At 38.9% G+C, this 15,998-nt stretch overlaps 1 protein-coding gene across 2 annotated transcripts in view; it reads left to right on the top strand.

The window, feature by feature from the left end:
* The window catches only part of GRK3 (G protein-coupled receptor kinase 3), a 452,072-nt gene that overhangs the window by 365,651 nt on the left and 70,423 nt on the right, over positions 1-15,998 (top strand). For both annotated transcript variants that reach the window (XM_073629456.1, XM_073629466.1), the window contains exons 10-11: positions 3,111-3,189; positions 7,020-7,150. In XM_073629456.1, coding sequence (XP_073485557.1) covers positions 3,111-3,189; positions 7,020-7,150 — 210 coding nt within the window. The remainder of the gene's footprint in view (positions 1-3,110; positions 3,190-7,019; positions 7,151-15,998) is intronic.

Raw genomic sequence — 15,998 nt, 5'->3', positions numbered from 1 at the left:
TGGTGATGTGGAGTGCTGGGTGGGTGGGGGGGGGGGGGGGGGAGCAGCTGTGGTTCTGATGACAGATCCAGGCACCTTCTCCACGCAGTGACGCATACAGCTCCTGATGAAAAATTCATACAGCATATCAGAGCATGGCACAGAAAAGAAAGCATTAACATCACCCATCCAGAGTGAGGCTTTTATGTGGCCTTGCATAGCAGCCATTGCTAGCGTGTCTGCTGTACTACTGCTTAGCAATGAATTGTGTTGTATTTCTTTTCTGTGGAATATTTTCTGTCGCTTAGTTTTCTGGTATGTTAAAATTTTTCTGATCTCTGAACAGAAGAGGTTCGGTGCAAGGTGTGTGTGAGTAAATACTGCTATTTTAGATTCAGTGCTTGTGTTGATATGGTAAATGTATGATGAAGGGCTTTCCAAAAGACGGTGACAAAGCAGCTCTGAGGCTTCTCCCATGCATGGAACTGCTTATCCTTTCCAGATCTAAAACCCACTGAAATCAGGCGTAGCTGTATGATTTCGATATGGGTCATAGAGCCCTGATCACTGTAAATAGCTCAGAGCAGATTATTATTTTTAATAGATGTGGACAGAAGTGGGGGTTCAGGGTGTGGGAACCCATGTAGCTCAAAGAAAGAGGCTAGTCCAGGAGATGTCCACTTTCTTGTTCAAATAAGAAAAATCTTTTTTACCTACAGTGTGCCGCTTTAGTGTAGCAAATATTTCTCTCACAAGATTTAAGGACAAATACAAAGAAAGTTCCATGCTGTAAGATATGATACTCCAATACACTTTGCAGATAAAAATAATCTAAAAAAAAACACCAAATGACTTTTGAGATACTACAAACAACAACAACAAAGTCTCAATCAAATACATCTTCTTCCTTCTTCCTTCCTTGGGAATGTGTACTTATATATTAGAATGGTTATTAGTGTTCAAAAAATCTATTACCCCCACCACCACCATATGTTAGTGTAATGTTTGTTTTTTTCCTTTTTTTTGTTACAAGTTATTAAAAAAAATGTATCTTTAACATTTTAACCAGATACTATATATAATAGTATGTGGTGTTTCTGCATTTATGTGGGAAAAGGCAGAGCACATCTCTTAGCGATGACTGTTAGGAAATAAAAGGGGAAAAAATTAAAATGTAAGTTAGAATACAATAAAAAAATAGGGTGGAGTAGGAGTGGGCATAAAATTAGGGGAAGGGAGATATACAAGCAAGACATTCCACAGGCCGGTCAAATACTAAGTTTACTATATTGAAGAGATTAATGTGGAATGGAGTGCATATCGACAATTGATCTAGTGATAAAGTGACTCAGGGTATCATCCCAATATGTATGGTAAAACAGGAATGAGAAAGGATTTGGGACTTTGGATATACCCCTCTTGTCACTTATTTCCAATCATTGAAGGAAGCATGTATGTTGTATACAAAAAGCCATCATTTTATTAAATACAATTTAAAAACATATAGCAACTATCAATATCTTCAAATACATCACAGGAACAAGCCATCTGTATACTTCAGAGACCTTCGTGGATATACCGCTTCCTCAGGACCCACAAGGATTTGTGCATTCAGAAAGCTTATTCACAATCATAAAAACAAGTCTACAAATATAAAGTTTAGCTTTGAGTAAATCACAGTAAATTGTGTTGTGTGGCATGTTCTAGAAATATTTAAAGATTCTTTCCTGTAGAGGAAATCCTTAAACATCCTTTCTTTTTATTTCTTCTTTACATATGCAATACTGGATTATCTCCCTTGAAACATCAACCAGATTTGAAGTCACGTATAGTGACAGGTGCTCTAGTAATTTTACGTTATAGATAGTACACTGGGTATGTCCAAATCCTTTCACGGGCTACGTTGGATCGCTGTGGATGGACAGAGATATAGCAATACCGTATGTAATGTGACTGTTGATGACCTCTGGCTGTGTTACAGATAAATTAATTCCAGGGGAATTTTGTTGGTCCAGTGACATGATATTCCTATTCTCTCTGCATTGTTTTTTTTTTTTATTTTGTATCTTTTGAAATTCGATAGAAGATGATTGAAAAACAAAAACCCTTAGGAAAATTTCCAATAAAATGCATATTGCCAATGTTTTCATTTTGCTCGGCTTAAATGTTTGGTGATCTTGCCAGTTCCCTGTTTAATACATGTTCCGGGCACAGTCTGACAATGTTCTTAAGCCACTATTGAAATGGCTGATCCAGCATTGGCGGTAGCTGGAACCCGAGCCACATCATTAGTATGCATCATGGGCTCGGGGCACATCGGCTGCTTAGTCCTGCATGCATGCTTTCTGGCCATTATTGATATCATGCTTTTCAATTTGTTTTAAGGTTTTCAATTTTTTGTTGTGTTTCTCTAGTATGTGTATGTTTATGTAATTACCAGAAATCACCATTTGTGTAAAGGTTAGTTCTGTGTTAGTTGGAGAAATCCAGCCCAACAAATAGACTTTTTTTTCTGGGAATATATTGGCAGGAGGTATTTGATTGAATCTAAGATCTCCAAAAGAAACCATGATTAAATCAATTGATATACCTTTACTTTCTGCTTGTCTAGCTGCTGTGCAAATAGCTGGTTAGATTATATCCATATGATTTCTATGCTACCCACCCGAGACGATAATGGGGTATATCTGCAGCAGATATCCTTTGTGTATCACAGGAAAAATGGTATACCAATTTTCTCACATGTCAAGAAGAGACATGCATATTACAGAACTTGGAATTTTTAATTTTGTTATAGGTATCAAAGAAAACAACTGGTAAAGATTTGCCACTAGCAGATTAAGCCAACCAAAAAAAGATATACAATATATATGAGATTAGGAGACAGCGTTTTTGTGTTTTGTTTTTTGAATTGCTTCCTAATATCCAATAACTGCCATCAAGCATTTGTTGTTTTATATAGTTTACATTTTGTGGTTTTATGCTATTGCTAAATATGTAGGTGCTTAAAATAATGCTTGTGCATATATATCATAGTATGTATAATTGTTGAATCCATTGCTACACAGTACTGTAAATGTTCTTTAGTGCATTTTTCTTAAATATCTTTTTTTTTTTTTCTTTATTTTTAGGACTGTCCGTTTATAGTGTGCATGACTTATGCCTTCCATACGCCTGACAAGCTCTGCTTCATCTTGGATCTGATGAATGGTAAGACATTGTCATTCCAATTTCATAATGCTTCTGTCAGTCTGTATACTGTCCAGTGTCTTTAATTGAAGAATACATATTTTTTCAGGCTAGGGTGATCATAAAATGACCTTATACTGCAATTTTCTATACCTTGGCAGTCTGCACCCATCCCAATTATACTGCAGTAGACACCCCAGAGTGATAGAAGCCAGTTACAAAATGAAATGCTACCAGCACATGCTTCAATATTTTGACCATGATGAAGAAAAATCAGTTTGCATGCAGGCAGTTTGGGCAACATTTAAAAATTTTTTTAGGTCAAATCGAAAAGCCAGCTGTCGCACATGTTTAAACATTTTCAACTGCCTTATAGAATGTATGGCATAATGAAACAATCTTTCATTGTCAATCAATTACAACACACACAGAATATATAAAAATAAGATTTGTTGAAGATGATTATAATTTAGATAATTACATCTGGTCAAACAAAAACAGCAAATTTGTAAAACGTGTATCAGAAAAATAGTGTTTTTTTTGTGGGGGGGATTAGACCACAAGTCTCATAAGCACTGCCTTATGTTTATGGGTAACCTTAATGTACCTACTACACCCATAGACAGTAGATAATCCTCTCTTATCCAATCACCCCAATCAAAGGTGAATGGTTCATCTTTAATGAGGTTTATTGAATTTCTTAAATGACCACCAATTTGTTACCCAAAATTAAGACCAGCATCATTGATCCCTGGCTACGCTTCCCCCCTAACAGGGCTATACCATATAGCTGGGTGATCCAAGAATGAACCCTTAATTAATGGCCAAAATGAATTAAAGACTGTCAGTTTAAGGCTCGCCATAGATGATCCGATTTTCTTTCCTGCATGGGTTGCAGGAAAGAAAATCACGTGATTCCCCTATCCACACAGTGTTGATGTGGGAATCCCTCCCACTGAGCCATTGTGTTCTTCAGGCAGGGTGAGTAGTCCCTGCTGTGAGAACACGCAATGATTATTGCTAGTGGCTATAGCCACTGGCAATAATCGCATGCAAAATCTGATAGGCTGGTTGTACCCAAGTTAATGGATCGATCAACTTTGGTACAATCAGCCTGCCCATAGATTATTCGAAGACCAGCCAAGATTCAAACCATCTATGGCCAGCTTAAGAGTACTTAAAAGCTTATGAGAGGTACAGTATGGGGTTCAGGCACCCAGCTGCAGCACCTTTTATCATCTGCCACGCCATTCTGATCAAGAAAAGCTTCAGTACTCCCTGAAGCTTGTCTCCCACATATTCCTGTTGGTCAGTGAGACAGCTTGTTATAATGATTTCCAATCAGATTGTGAGGTGGTTCGATTTAACGACAACCTCCAACACTACTTGGAAGTGTCTGGGCATTGCTTGATCAGAACCACTGCCAGCTCATGCAAAGCAGAGGATACTGGAACTGCTGTAGTTATGTGTAGGCACTTCTGAGTGTGGACCAATGGACCAAGATTTTCGTGATTGTTTAAATACAATTAGTTATAAAAATTTAGCTTTTCCATGTCATCCGAGCCATGGGGTAAACAGTTTCTGTCACGCTATCTTTAATCAGAACAGTGATTTTTCAAGGAGGCAAGTTGAAGGGTGTTATGTCATAATAAGGAGAGGAAAGAAGATTTGTTTTAGAAGCAAAGAAGACAGTTTTGTTTCATAATAAGTAGCATTAATTGTTCTGTCCATGCCAAAAACTGTTATGTAAGTTATATAATAAGATAAGATCTGCAGGGAGATATTGGAAGATGTCTAATTTCTGTGTCCGCCAGTCCAATAACCCTTCAGTCTGTTTAGAATGCTTTATGCTAAATAGCTGTTTTATAGATCCTGAATTTCTAGTGGTATCTTATGTCATTTAATTTTTTCATTATTTTTAGTATTATATTGCTTTTATTCTCAACATTGTAAAACCGTAATTACAGTAAGTGGTGAAACAGAATAAAATAAAAATCCATCCTTTTCAGTTTCATTCTCTTTTAAAGGACACCCATGTAGAAGGAAAGATCTGTCAGCTTAGTGAGAAAATTTGCACCCATATTTTATTGTCCTCCAGTGGCAGTAGTGAACTTAGTACATCGTTTAGTTCACAACCCAATGAACATTCCTGTGCTATCGGCATGCCTGTGCATTTGCTCCCTGTGCCTTTTGAGTCACCTTTTATATCTTGGTCATTTCGAGAGGCTCTGTTACATTAATTGCTTATCACAATCCAGCCATCACTATGGCTTCAGGTTAAAAAAAAAAAATATTGCAAGTTTTGTTCAGCAAGCCTTTTTACAGATCACCTTGTGTTTTTGTTTTTTTTGTTTTTTTGTTTTTTTTTTTTTAGTTTTGAACAGTATGGAGATGGATTGGAACACCCATTAAGTTTTTATTGCTGTTGGTGTCCCTGTTAGGGATATTCACCCTCTCTATCTGTCCTGTCTCCCATTGTCCCTGAAAGTGAAAGTAAAAGAAAATGCCAAATTTAAGTTGTCCCCAGAAAAGTAATAGATGGGAAATCCTCCAATGGGGACACCAGTTCTGGTGACCTGGGGAACCCCAGAGATTCCCTTAATTTGCAGGGATTTTCTCTCACTTCCTGTTTTGGCCATGGGACAGGAAGTGATGGTAAATTTCTCCAATGGGACATAGATGGTAAAAAGAAAATCTGACAGGTGCTATAACCCTCTCTTAGGCTATCCAAGATGGAAATAAAAAAGTTATAGTTCTAGTCTAATGTGTCTGCAGAGAGGATGAAGTGAGCAGTTGTGTTGCAATACTTTTTAAACTGTGCTCTACAGTCAGAGGTAGTTTATAAAACTGCACACATCTGTTTACCTCACTAATATCTCATTGGCCTTAAACTGGTAAGTAAAGAGAATCGGCCAATAATTTACATAAAAATATTTTAAATAATGGGAAGTAGTATGAACATGTGGTTCGCTGATGTAAATAATCTGGCTCCTGGCTATGCTTCTTTAAAGAAGCATGTTACATGTCTACCTTTTCTTCTGTCAGGCTGGGTTCACACTATTGCGAATTGGATGTGGGATCCCTGCATCCAATTCACAATAGCAGGAGATTGTGACCGGCTCTATGGATCCGGTTCACATATCTCCAATGCGGCTCCAGTACGAATTTGCAGAGTCCGTTTCAGGTCCGAATTCAGCCAAAAAATCGAGCTGGAATCGGACCTGAAACGTTGAACCAGGACGCACAGAACCCCTGCTGTGAGCCGCAGCGGCATGCAGTGTGAACCGAGCCTCGAGTGTCATCCTGTTTAAGCTACTGCTTACCCTTGCATTTTAGTCAGATACTTGATATACTCTGTTAAGCTCTGGTTTGTTCTATCTTGTTTTGTATGTTGAGTATGAATGAGCTTAGGCATGTTTGGATCTTTGTCTGAACTACTTGACTGAACCTGCCAGGAAGCTGTCAGTGTACTGGGCCAATCATAAGCAGCTGAGGCATATCCTGCCCCATAGCTGCACATACATTGGGTGTGTATATGTGCAGCTGCAGGGCTAGGAATGCCATGGCCGCTTAGGATTGGCCTAGTACAGTGACCGCTTCCTAGCAGGCTCACTCAGATGGATTTGGACTGGGATCTGAACACATCTGAGCTCATGTTTATTGTTGATTCTATGACTCATGTGTTAAAAACTTCAGTTAATCGACAGCGGTGTTTCAGTGCTGCAAAATACCGTACTGCTTAAACTACTATTTAAATTGGACATTTTGGGTGAAACTGTAACCAGTGATATAGGGGTGTATTTAGTTGTCAGATTTTAATTTTATGTTTTTTTTTTTTTTTTTACTTTTAGGTGGGGATTTGCACTACCATCTCTCTCAACATGGTGTTTTCTCCGAGAAGGAGATGAGATTTTATGCTGCTGAAATTATCTTGGGCTTGGAACACATGCACAACCGCTTTGTAGTGTACAGAGACTTGAAGGTATAAATGTTCACTATAGAAGATCATAAAGGCTTAATTTTGCAATGATTATTACAGCTTTTTCCTTTGGTCTTTACAAATCCAGTTGTACTATATCTGAATATTACTGGACACAAGTCTTTATCAATTAATTGACTTTTCTGCAATTTCTACTATGCAAACTAACATGGTATACCACCCTGATTTTTGTAGGTGTCTTTGAGCAGCTATTGCTAAGGTATTAATTGTTCCTTACAGTGACACCACTAGGGCTGGTGTCACTCCCCCCCCCCCCCCCCCCCCCCCAAATAATGACAAATTATCCAATAAAACAATGTATAGAGTACAGGGGTCAGGAGAAAGTAACAAACAAAACAATATATAGAGTGCAGCAATCGGGATGAGTGACACCTTCACATAGGTGTCCTCCCTTACACCAAAGTCCCCAACATACATCAGAGTTCCCCCTTACATCAGTCTCCCCAGAGTCCCACCACCTTACATTAGAGTCTGAAGAGTACCCCCTTACATCAGAGTCCGGAAAATCCCCCATTACTGTACATCAGAGTTCCACCTACCGACAGATTCCCCCTTATATCAGAATCCAGCAGAGTGCCACTGTACAACAGTATCCAGTGGAGTGCCCCTTTACATTAGAATCTGGCTGGTGTGCCCCCTTACATCAGAGTCCACAGAGTTCCCCTTTACATCAGAGTCTGCAGAGTTTTCCCTTACAGTGTAAGGGGGGTGGGGGGTGATGCTGTGGATCATGATGTAAGGGGGAATGCTGCAGACTCTGGTGTAAAGGGGAACATTGCAGACCATGATGTAAGGGGCAATGCTGTGGACTCTGGTGTAAAGGGGAACTATGATGTAAGGTGGTCTCTCCCCCCTTACATCAGAGTCTGAAGAGTTCCCCCTTACATCAGGGCAGAGGGAACACAGCAAATGGGCTCAGCCAACCTGCCAACAGACTTTGGGGAGGGTCATTGTGATCTGGATGCATACAGAGAAATGGGAAATCACCTGAAATCTGTACTCCCCTTTGATCAGTGTCCCCCTGCCCCTAGACAAAGTCACCTGGGAGAATAATTGACCTGTCAGGATTGCCCAACAAATTGTTTCACCTGCCTCTCAGTCACCAGCACTTCTCTTTAGCTCCCATGTTCCCACCATGTGTGTACACCACTCAGGGGCTGCCTGCACGGTCACCAGGCTTTGTGTGGAAGCACACAGAAAGCCAGACAGGAACACAGTGCTGGCAGAAAAAAACATTGCAGTGTTACAGTAATGAGTGCTGTCCTCATACTCACCAGCTCTCTCACACGCTCCTAGACTCACTCCTCCCTCTGTTTGAATCCGACACCAGCTCCCTCCACACAGCTGCTGCTCACCTCCCATTGGCTATCCCGGCTTCCTAACTCTCTCTGAATGAATGATTGATTTGTATAGCGCTACAAATGCGAACTGAATCGCCTCAGGGTGCTAGATCCGTCCTATGTTGTCAAGCTTCTTACAAGAGGTAGGTCTTGAGTTTCTTTCTGAAGGCCTGATGGTTTTCTTCCATGCGAATGTGAGTAGGTAATGCGTTCCATAGCCGTGGTCCTTGGACTGCAAATCTGCATTCTCCCTTTGTTTTGTAGCGGGTTTTTGGAATAAGCAGGAGGTTATGGTTAGAAGATCGAAGACTGCGATTGGGTGTGTAGCGTTTTATTTTCTCGCATAGGTATTGAGGAGCGTTTCCTTGTATACATTTGTGGGTGAGGCAGAGGGTCTTGAAATTGATACGATTCTTTATGGTTAGCCAATGTAGACTCCTCAGGGAAGGGGAGATGGATTCCCAGGGTTTTTTTCCTGTTAACAGTCTTGCCGCCGATTGGGGAACAGCATACAGCCTGGGAGCTGTAGGGTTATGAAAGGAGGGGGGAGTAACGGTCTGGGACACATAGGAAGTCCCGTGTCCGCAAAGATGGGATTCTAGCAATATTGGGATTGCTTTTAGCACCCACCTGGTGGCCATGCCTGCTTTGGAAGCATGTACAACCGATCCCTCTGCAGAGCAGCCGGAGGGAGAAAGCCAGCAGCGCTGTAGGGGGGGGGGATCCACTGCCTTATCTGTTGCCTTGGTGCCACCCTTCTGGCGGGTATCACACAGGTGCAGTCTGCACCCCCATAGCGACGCCACTGGTTTCTTGGTCAGCCTAATACAGGAAAACACTTTCAGACAAGCTGTAACCCTGTTTTCGGAAGTTGAGTTTTGGAAAATAAGTACAGTGGATATAAAAAGTCTTCACACTCCTGTTAAAATGTCAGGTTTCTGAGATATAAAAAAATGAGACAAAGATAAATCATTTCAGAACTTTTTCCACCTTTAATGAGACCTATAAACTATACAACTCAGTTGAACGACAAACTGAAATCTTTTAGGTGGAGGGAAGTAAAAATAAAGAAATTAAAATAATATGGTTACATAAGTGTGCACACCCTTAAACTAATATTTTGTTGAAGCACCTTTTTGATTTTATTACAGCACTCAGTCTATTTGGGTATGAGTCTATCAGCATGGCACCTCTTGACTTGGCAATATTTGCCCACTTTTCTTTGCAAAAACACTCCAAATCTGTCAAATTGTGAGGGCATCTTCCATGCACAGCTCTCTTCAGATCACCCCATAGATTTTCAGTGGGATTCAGGTCTGGGCTCTGGCTGGGCCATTCCAAAACTTTAATCTTCTTCTGGTGAAGCCATTTCTTTGTTGATTTGGATGTATGCTTTGGGTCGTTGTTATGCTGAAAAATAAAGTTCCTCTTCGTGTTCAGCTTTCTAGCAGAGGCCTGAAGGATTTATGCCAATATTGACTGATATTTGGAACTGTTCATAATTCTCTCTACCTTGACTAAGGCCCCTGTTCCAGCTGAGGAAAAACAGCCCCGAAGCATGATACTGCCACCACCATGCTTCACTGTGGGTACGGTGTTCTTTTGGTGATGTGAAGTGTTGTTTTTACGCCAAACATATGTTTTGGAATTATGGGCAAAAAAGTTCAACCTTGGTTTCATCAGACCATAACACATTTTCTCAAGCTTCTAGGAGACTTCAGATGTGTTTTTGCAAAATTTGCAAGATATTCCTGCAGCTCATTTAATGTTGCTGGTAGGCATTTTGGCAGCCTCCCTTTTCTTGTCTTTTCATCATTCGCCTTTTGGAGGGACGTCCAGTTCTTGGTAATGTCACTGTTGTGCCATATTTTCTCCACTTCATGATGACTGTCTTCACTGTGTTGCATGGTATATCTAATGATTTATCTTTGTCTTATTTTTTTACATCACATAAACCTGACATTTTAACAGGAGTGTGTAGACTTCTTATATCCACTGTATATGTAGAAAGTTTACACAAATAATTTGTTTTAAACCATCCTTAACACATACGCCATGATTCAGTGAAATATCCACAACATTGTTCCATTTAATGGACAAATAAAAGGTGATGGTGGATACATTTATAATAAAGAGTTACATTTTTTAAACAAATGCAAAATAAGTCGTTTAGCTTTGGTGCTTGTATTTGGAGATAAAAAGTACACACATCTTTATCCAAATTCAATAAAATCTCACAAATTAGAGTCTATTCACTATGAGAACTCTGAAGTCATTAATGACTCTTAAGTTTGCATTGAATCCCAAGTTAACTTAGTAAACATACCTTCTTTTAGGACCTGTATTTAACGAAAGCAAGCTGTTTGTTAACCGTGACACTATGGCTTGCTGAACCCCCTATAACATGGTGAGACTTGTGAAGTTCTCACAATGTACTAGCAGTCAGTAAATAATGCAAGAATGTACGGAATGAGGCTATATTAGTTTTACTCTTAAAAATGTACCACATGTTCAGTTTTGAATGTTTGATACTCCTCAATTTAGATTCAGGCTCAGGTTGCTGCTCTACTACAGCCAAGAATTCAATTTATGTGAGCTTTTAACATGCTGCTTTTATTGCTGGTTCTAGTAACACAATGTGACAGGAAAGACCTACCAGATAGAAAAGCAATTAATAAAAGCAAATTAAGTTTTTATTCTTCACAACTTGGCTGCAATATTTGTGACTAAAAAAAAATTGTGTTTGCTAAACATTAGACAGAAAGACTAGGCCAGTCTTGCCCACTTCAAGATGGACGTGAATAATAATTCTTCAGCTCTCACCTCGTAACTAATATTGTTATGTTTCCTTAGTATGCGCTCATCCAATAAGGCTAGGATAACAGTTCAGCTACTGGTCATGGGGTAAAGCAATGAGCAACAAGAAACATACAAAGATCCTTTCAGATTGTGGTTACAGAAAGCATAACAAACACATTATTTCCTTTTAGCTTTGTCCTCAGCTCTTTCTCAGTCACTCTGTTATATTCACCAGCTGTGAGGCCCAGGTTTGTATTGCAGTTGTAACAATCTGCCTCAACTTCTTAAAATCAAACTACTGTTTGCGATGCCAGTGTGAGGGCTACAAATCCCTCAGGGCATTCCAGGGGGTAAATCTCAGGGCATTCTAACTTTTCTAGTGAAATGGTATGCTGGAAAAATGTCAGCCAGAGCAAGTCTGAATCCTCTTCTGTATCTTTAGACAACATTGTGCTGTTTTAAAGCTACTTTACAAAATGGCTTACTGTAGTGAGGATACTGGAAAGGGGACTCACTTATTTATACTTGCCAAAGTGACATACCTACCCTTACTGCTGAGGATTGGGATAAAGGGGTACAACAGTATAATTCTCTGGTTATCTCGGCTAAGCATAGGTATATTCAACTCAAATTTCTACACCAAGCATATTATGCACCCCAAAGACTCTCAAGAATATATCCTAATCAATCTGATAGCTGTCCTAAGTGTTCCACTGAGACTGGGACGTTTATGCATGTAGTGTGGTCATGCCCCATAATTCAAGGATTCTGGAAGGAGGTGATGACTGACATAAATTCCATAGGAAACCTGTCTATGGTTGTGGACCCTAGGATTCTCCTTTTGGGAATTTGTGACACAGTTACCCTAACACTCATAACAGCTGTCTGTCTTTTATATGGCATTTTACGCCAAAAAAGGCAATTTTATCCAAATGGAAGCAGGCTGACCCCCCACAACCTCACAGTGGAGATCAATGATTGATTCTGTCCTACCTTTATATAAACTTACCTACATGAATGGAAACTGCCCCAAAAAATCCAATAAAACATGAGCCGCTTGGGTGGAGGCCAGATCCTTAGTGATTTAGAGTTCACCTCATACAGTAGCAGACACCTGTCAAACACCCCCTTTCTCCCTCCTTCCTGCCTGCTACACCCCCCTCCTGATACAATATTGTTTTAGATGTCTTCATCGGTTTATTTATGTAACTATAACCTTGTTCTAGTTTTAGCTGTTTCTCCAGGAAAATATTTGCTGTACACTCCAATTTTGATGACCTATACTAAGATTATTGTAACAAACTAACTGTGATCTCTGTGCCTTATGGTTCAATGTACCTGGTTTGTTTTATTGCTTTTGAGATCAATAAAAACGTTTCTGTTAAAAAAAAAAAAAAAAAAGTGTTTACTGATATTTGGAAGTTATGTGCCGCAGACGCATTAGCTAATATAACCCTAATTCCATAAAAGTTAGGATGCTGTGTAAAATCAACTTAAAAACCAAATGCAATTATTTGCACATTCCATAAACCCATATTTTGTACATAATCGAAAACATATCAAATGCTTAAACTGAGAAAATGTACCATTTTAAGAAAGAAATAAGGTAATTTTCAAAATTGATGGCAGCAACAACATTTCAAAAAAGCTGGCAAAGTAAGTGGTACGAACAAGAAAGAGCTGGAAGAATATTTTACAACTAATTAGGTTTATTGGCAACAGGTCAGTACCATGGTTGGGTATAAAATTAGCTAAAAATAGTAAAAAATAGCATAAAGAGTCAGATTAAAGATTGGCAGAGGTTTGCCAATATGTGAAAAGCTGTGTCTACAAATCATTGAACAATTTCAGAATAATGTTCCTCAATGTAAAATTGCAAAGACTTTAAATTTATCGTCATCTACAGTACATAATATCAAAAGAGTCCAAGAATCTGTAGAAATCTCTGTTCACAAGGGACAAGGCTGAAACACAATATTGGAATCATTCTGTGATCTCTGGGCCCTCAGACTGCACTACATTAAAACAGGTATGATTCTGTGTTGAGCATCATTGCATGGGCTCATGAATACTTCCAAAAACCACTATCTGTAAACACAGTTTGCAGTATCATCCAAAAATGCAAGGTAAACTCTATCATGCAAGGAAGCTGTTCTAGATCCAGAAATGCTGCTGTCTTCTATGGGCCAAAGCTGATTGACAATTGTATGTTGCAAAATAGAAAACTGTTCTGTGGTCAGATTAATCAAAATTTGACATTCCTTTAGGTGTTGCATCCAAGTCAGACCTTCTGATTTGCTATCAGTGTTTAGTTCAAAAACCTGCACTTCTGAGGATGTGGGGGTGCATTGACGCATATGGAAAGGGCAGCTTGCACATCTGGAAAGGCACCATCAGTGTTGAAAGATGTATACAGGTTTCAGAGCAGCAAATGCTCCCATCCAGATGACATCTTTTTCAGGGAAGGCCTTGCAGATTTACGCAGAACAATGCTAAACCGCATACTGCAGCTATGACAACAGCATGGTTTCATAGTAGAAGAGTCCAGGTGCTTTACTGGCCTGCTTGCAATTCAGACCTTTCACCAATTGAAAATATTTGGTGCATCTTGAAACAAAAAAAATACGGCAAAGAAGACCCAGGATTGTTAAAATTCGATATGAGGCAAGAATGGGACAACATTCCTCTCCCAAAACTCCCATCAACTGGTCTCCTCCTACTCATTTACAGAGTTTTGTTAAAAGAAGAGGTGATGCTACACTGGTAAACCTCGCCCTAGCCCAACTTTTTTGAGACTTGTTGCTGCCTTCAATTTCAAAATGACCCTATATTTTTCCTAAAATGGTACATTTTCTCAGTTTAAACATTTGACATGTTTTCTCTTTCTATTGGGAATAAAATATTGTTTTATGGGATTTGCAAATTGCGTTCTGCTTAATGTAGATTTTAAGCAGCGTCCCATTTTTCTTGGAATTGGGATTATATTTTGTTTTTTACATTATTCTTTTATGAAGTATCAGATGGTATGATGCTTTCAGTATTGCTTTTTTTTTTCTATACTACATATACTCTGGAATTCATAAAGACTGGTGTAGGCAGATTTTGCAAAAGTGTCCCTCATGCATTCTAAAAGTGGTGTAGAATGCGCCAAATTCATGTACCTTTCTAGAACTTGTACTTGAATTTGGCTTATGTTGTGCCATTTTTAGAATGCACACGAAAATCATGTCAAAATCTGTCGCAGCCCATTTTTCTGTCTGTACATGTAGAGTTGGTCTTAATTAGCTCCACTTTTACATTTGGCATATGCAGTGTGACGCAGTTTAAAACTAACACATTTTAGAATTATCTGAATTTGGTGCAAGGGCCTCTGTCAGAACAGAACCAAAAGTGTTGCAAATGCTTCATGAATTTAGTGCAGTACAATAACTAGGGATTAATGCCAGAATGTTGGCGCAGCTTTATTGAATTTCCCCCATAGGATTTCCCATGCTACTCTTGCATTCCAACTGGCTACATATAGGAGAAAGTATTTTGGTCTACTGACCAATATTTAAAAGAAAGATGCCCACCATTTCTAATGGAAGCAGGTAAACTAGCTTGAGCATTAACTGTAGTGTACTTTTTTTTTTTTTTTTTTTTTTTTTTACAGCAATGTTACTTTTAAGTTTTTTTTCCCCCTAAAACACAGCTGAGCTTTAGTATAGGGTATATTGTGGAGGGTCATCATTTTAGGAAGACATTTTGGGTGGTATTCAGATTGGTTGAGGGCTTGTAGTTACAATGAAGCTGCAAGTGGTTGGGATACTTTTGGTGATGCTTTGCTGGGATACTCTTTTACAGAAACACTGCTCTGTTAGATAGTCCTGTTGAAGGTTGCCATGAGTAATAATACTGAGTGGTAATGTCCTCTTTTTTTTTTTTTTTTTAGTTGTGTTTTTTTTTTTATAGGACTCCAAGTAAAAGGATTTTTACAGTGAGTACAAAAATCGTATTTTCTTTGTTGTCCATTAAAGACCACAGGAAGTCATTAATTGTCAGGTATACTGTTGCTTACGATTATATTGGACATTAGCAAAAAAAAAAAAAAAAACATCAGTATATGACTTCCTGTCTCCCTTAATGAACTCCAAGAAAATTCTTTTTTGGCAAGTCAAAAAAACCTATAATCTTACATGCAGAACTATACCTGAAATCTACATCTGGCTCAGCTCTGAAAGTAAATTCATGCGTCAGTCACATGTAAGAGCCAGATGATACAGGTTATCAAGCATGATGATGATATAGCAAGTAATTGATCAGGGGGCTGAGTTATTCTTAATGGTGGTAATGAGAATTAGGGCCCAAGTGGACACAACCACTTGACCTCCGGAAGATTTACCCCTCTTCATGACCAGGCCATTTTTTGTGATACAGTACTGCGTTAAACTGACAATTGTGCGGTCATGCAACGCTGTACATAAATTAAATTGATGTCATTGTTTCCCCTACAAATAGAGCTTTCTTTTGGTCGTATTTGATTACCACTAGATTTTTTACTTTTTGGGCTATAAAAAAAAAAACGACCGACAATTTTTTTTACTTTCTGCTTTAAAACGTTCAATAATTTTTTTAAAAAAAAATCGAATTTCTTCACAATTTTAGGCCAATATGTATTCTGCTACATATTTTTGGTGAAAAAAAAAACTATA

This window comes from Aquarana catesbeiana, linkage group LG01, assembly GCF_042186555.1.
Source record: "Aquarana catesbeiana isolate 2022-GZ linkage group LG01, ASM4218655v1, whole genome shotgun sequence".
Classification (NCBI taxonomy): Eukaryota; Metazoa; Chordata; class Amphibia; order Anura; family Ranidae; genus Aquarana; species Aquarana catesbeiana.
Note: the sequence above shows the minus strand (reverse complement) of the source record. Positions and strands in the feature narration are given on the sequence as shown.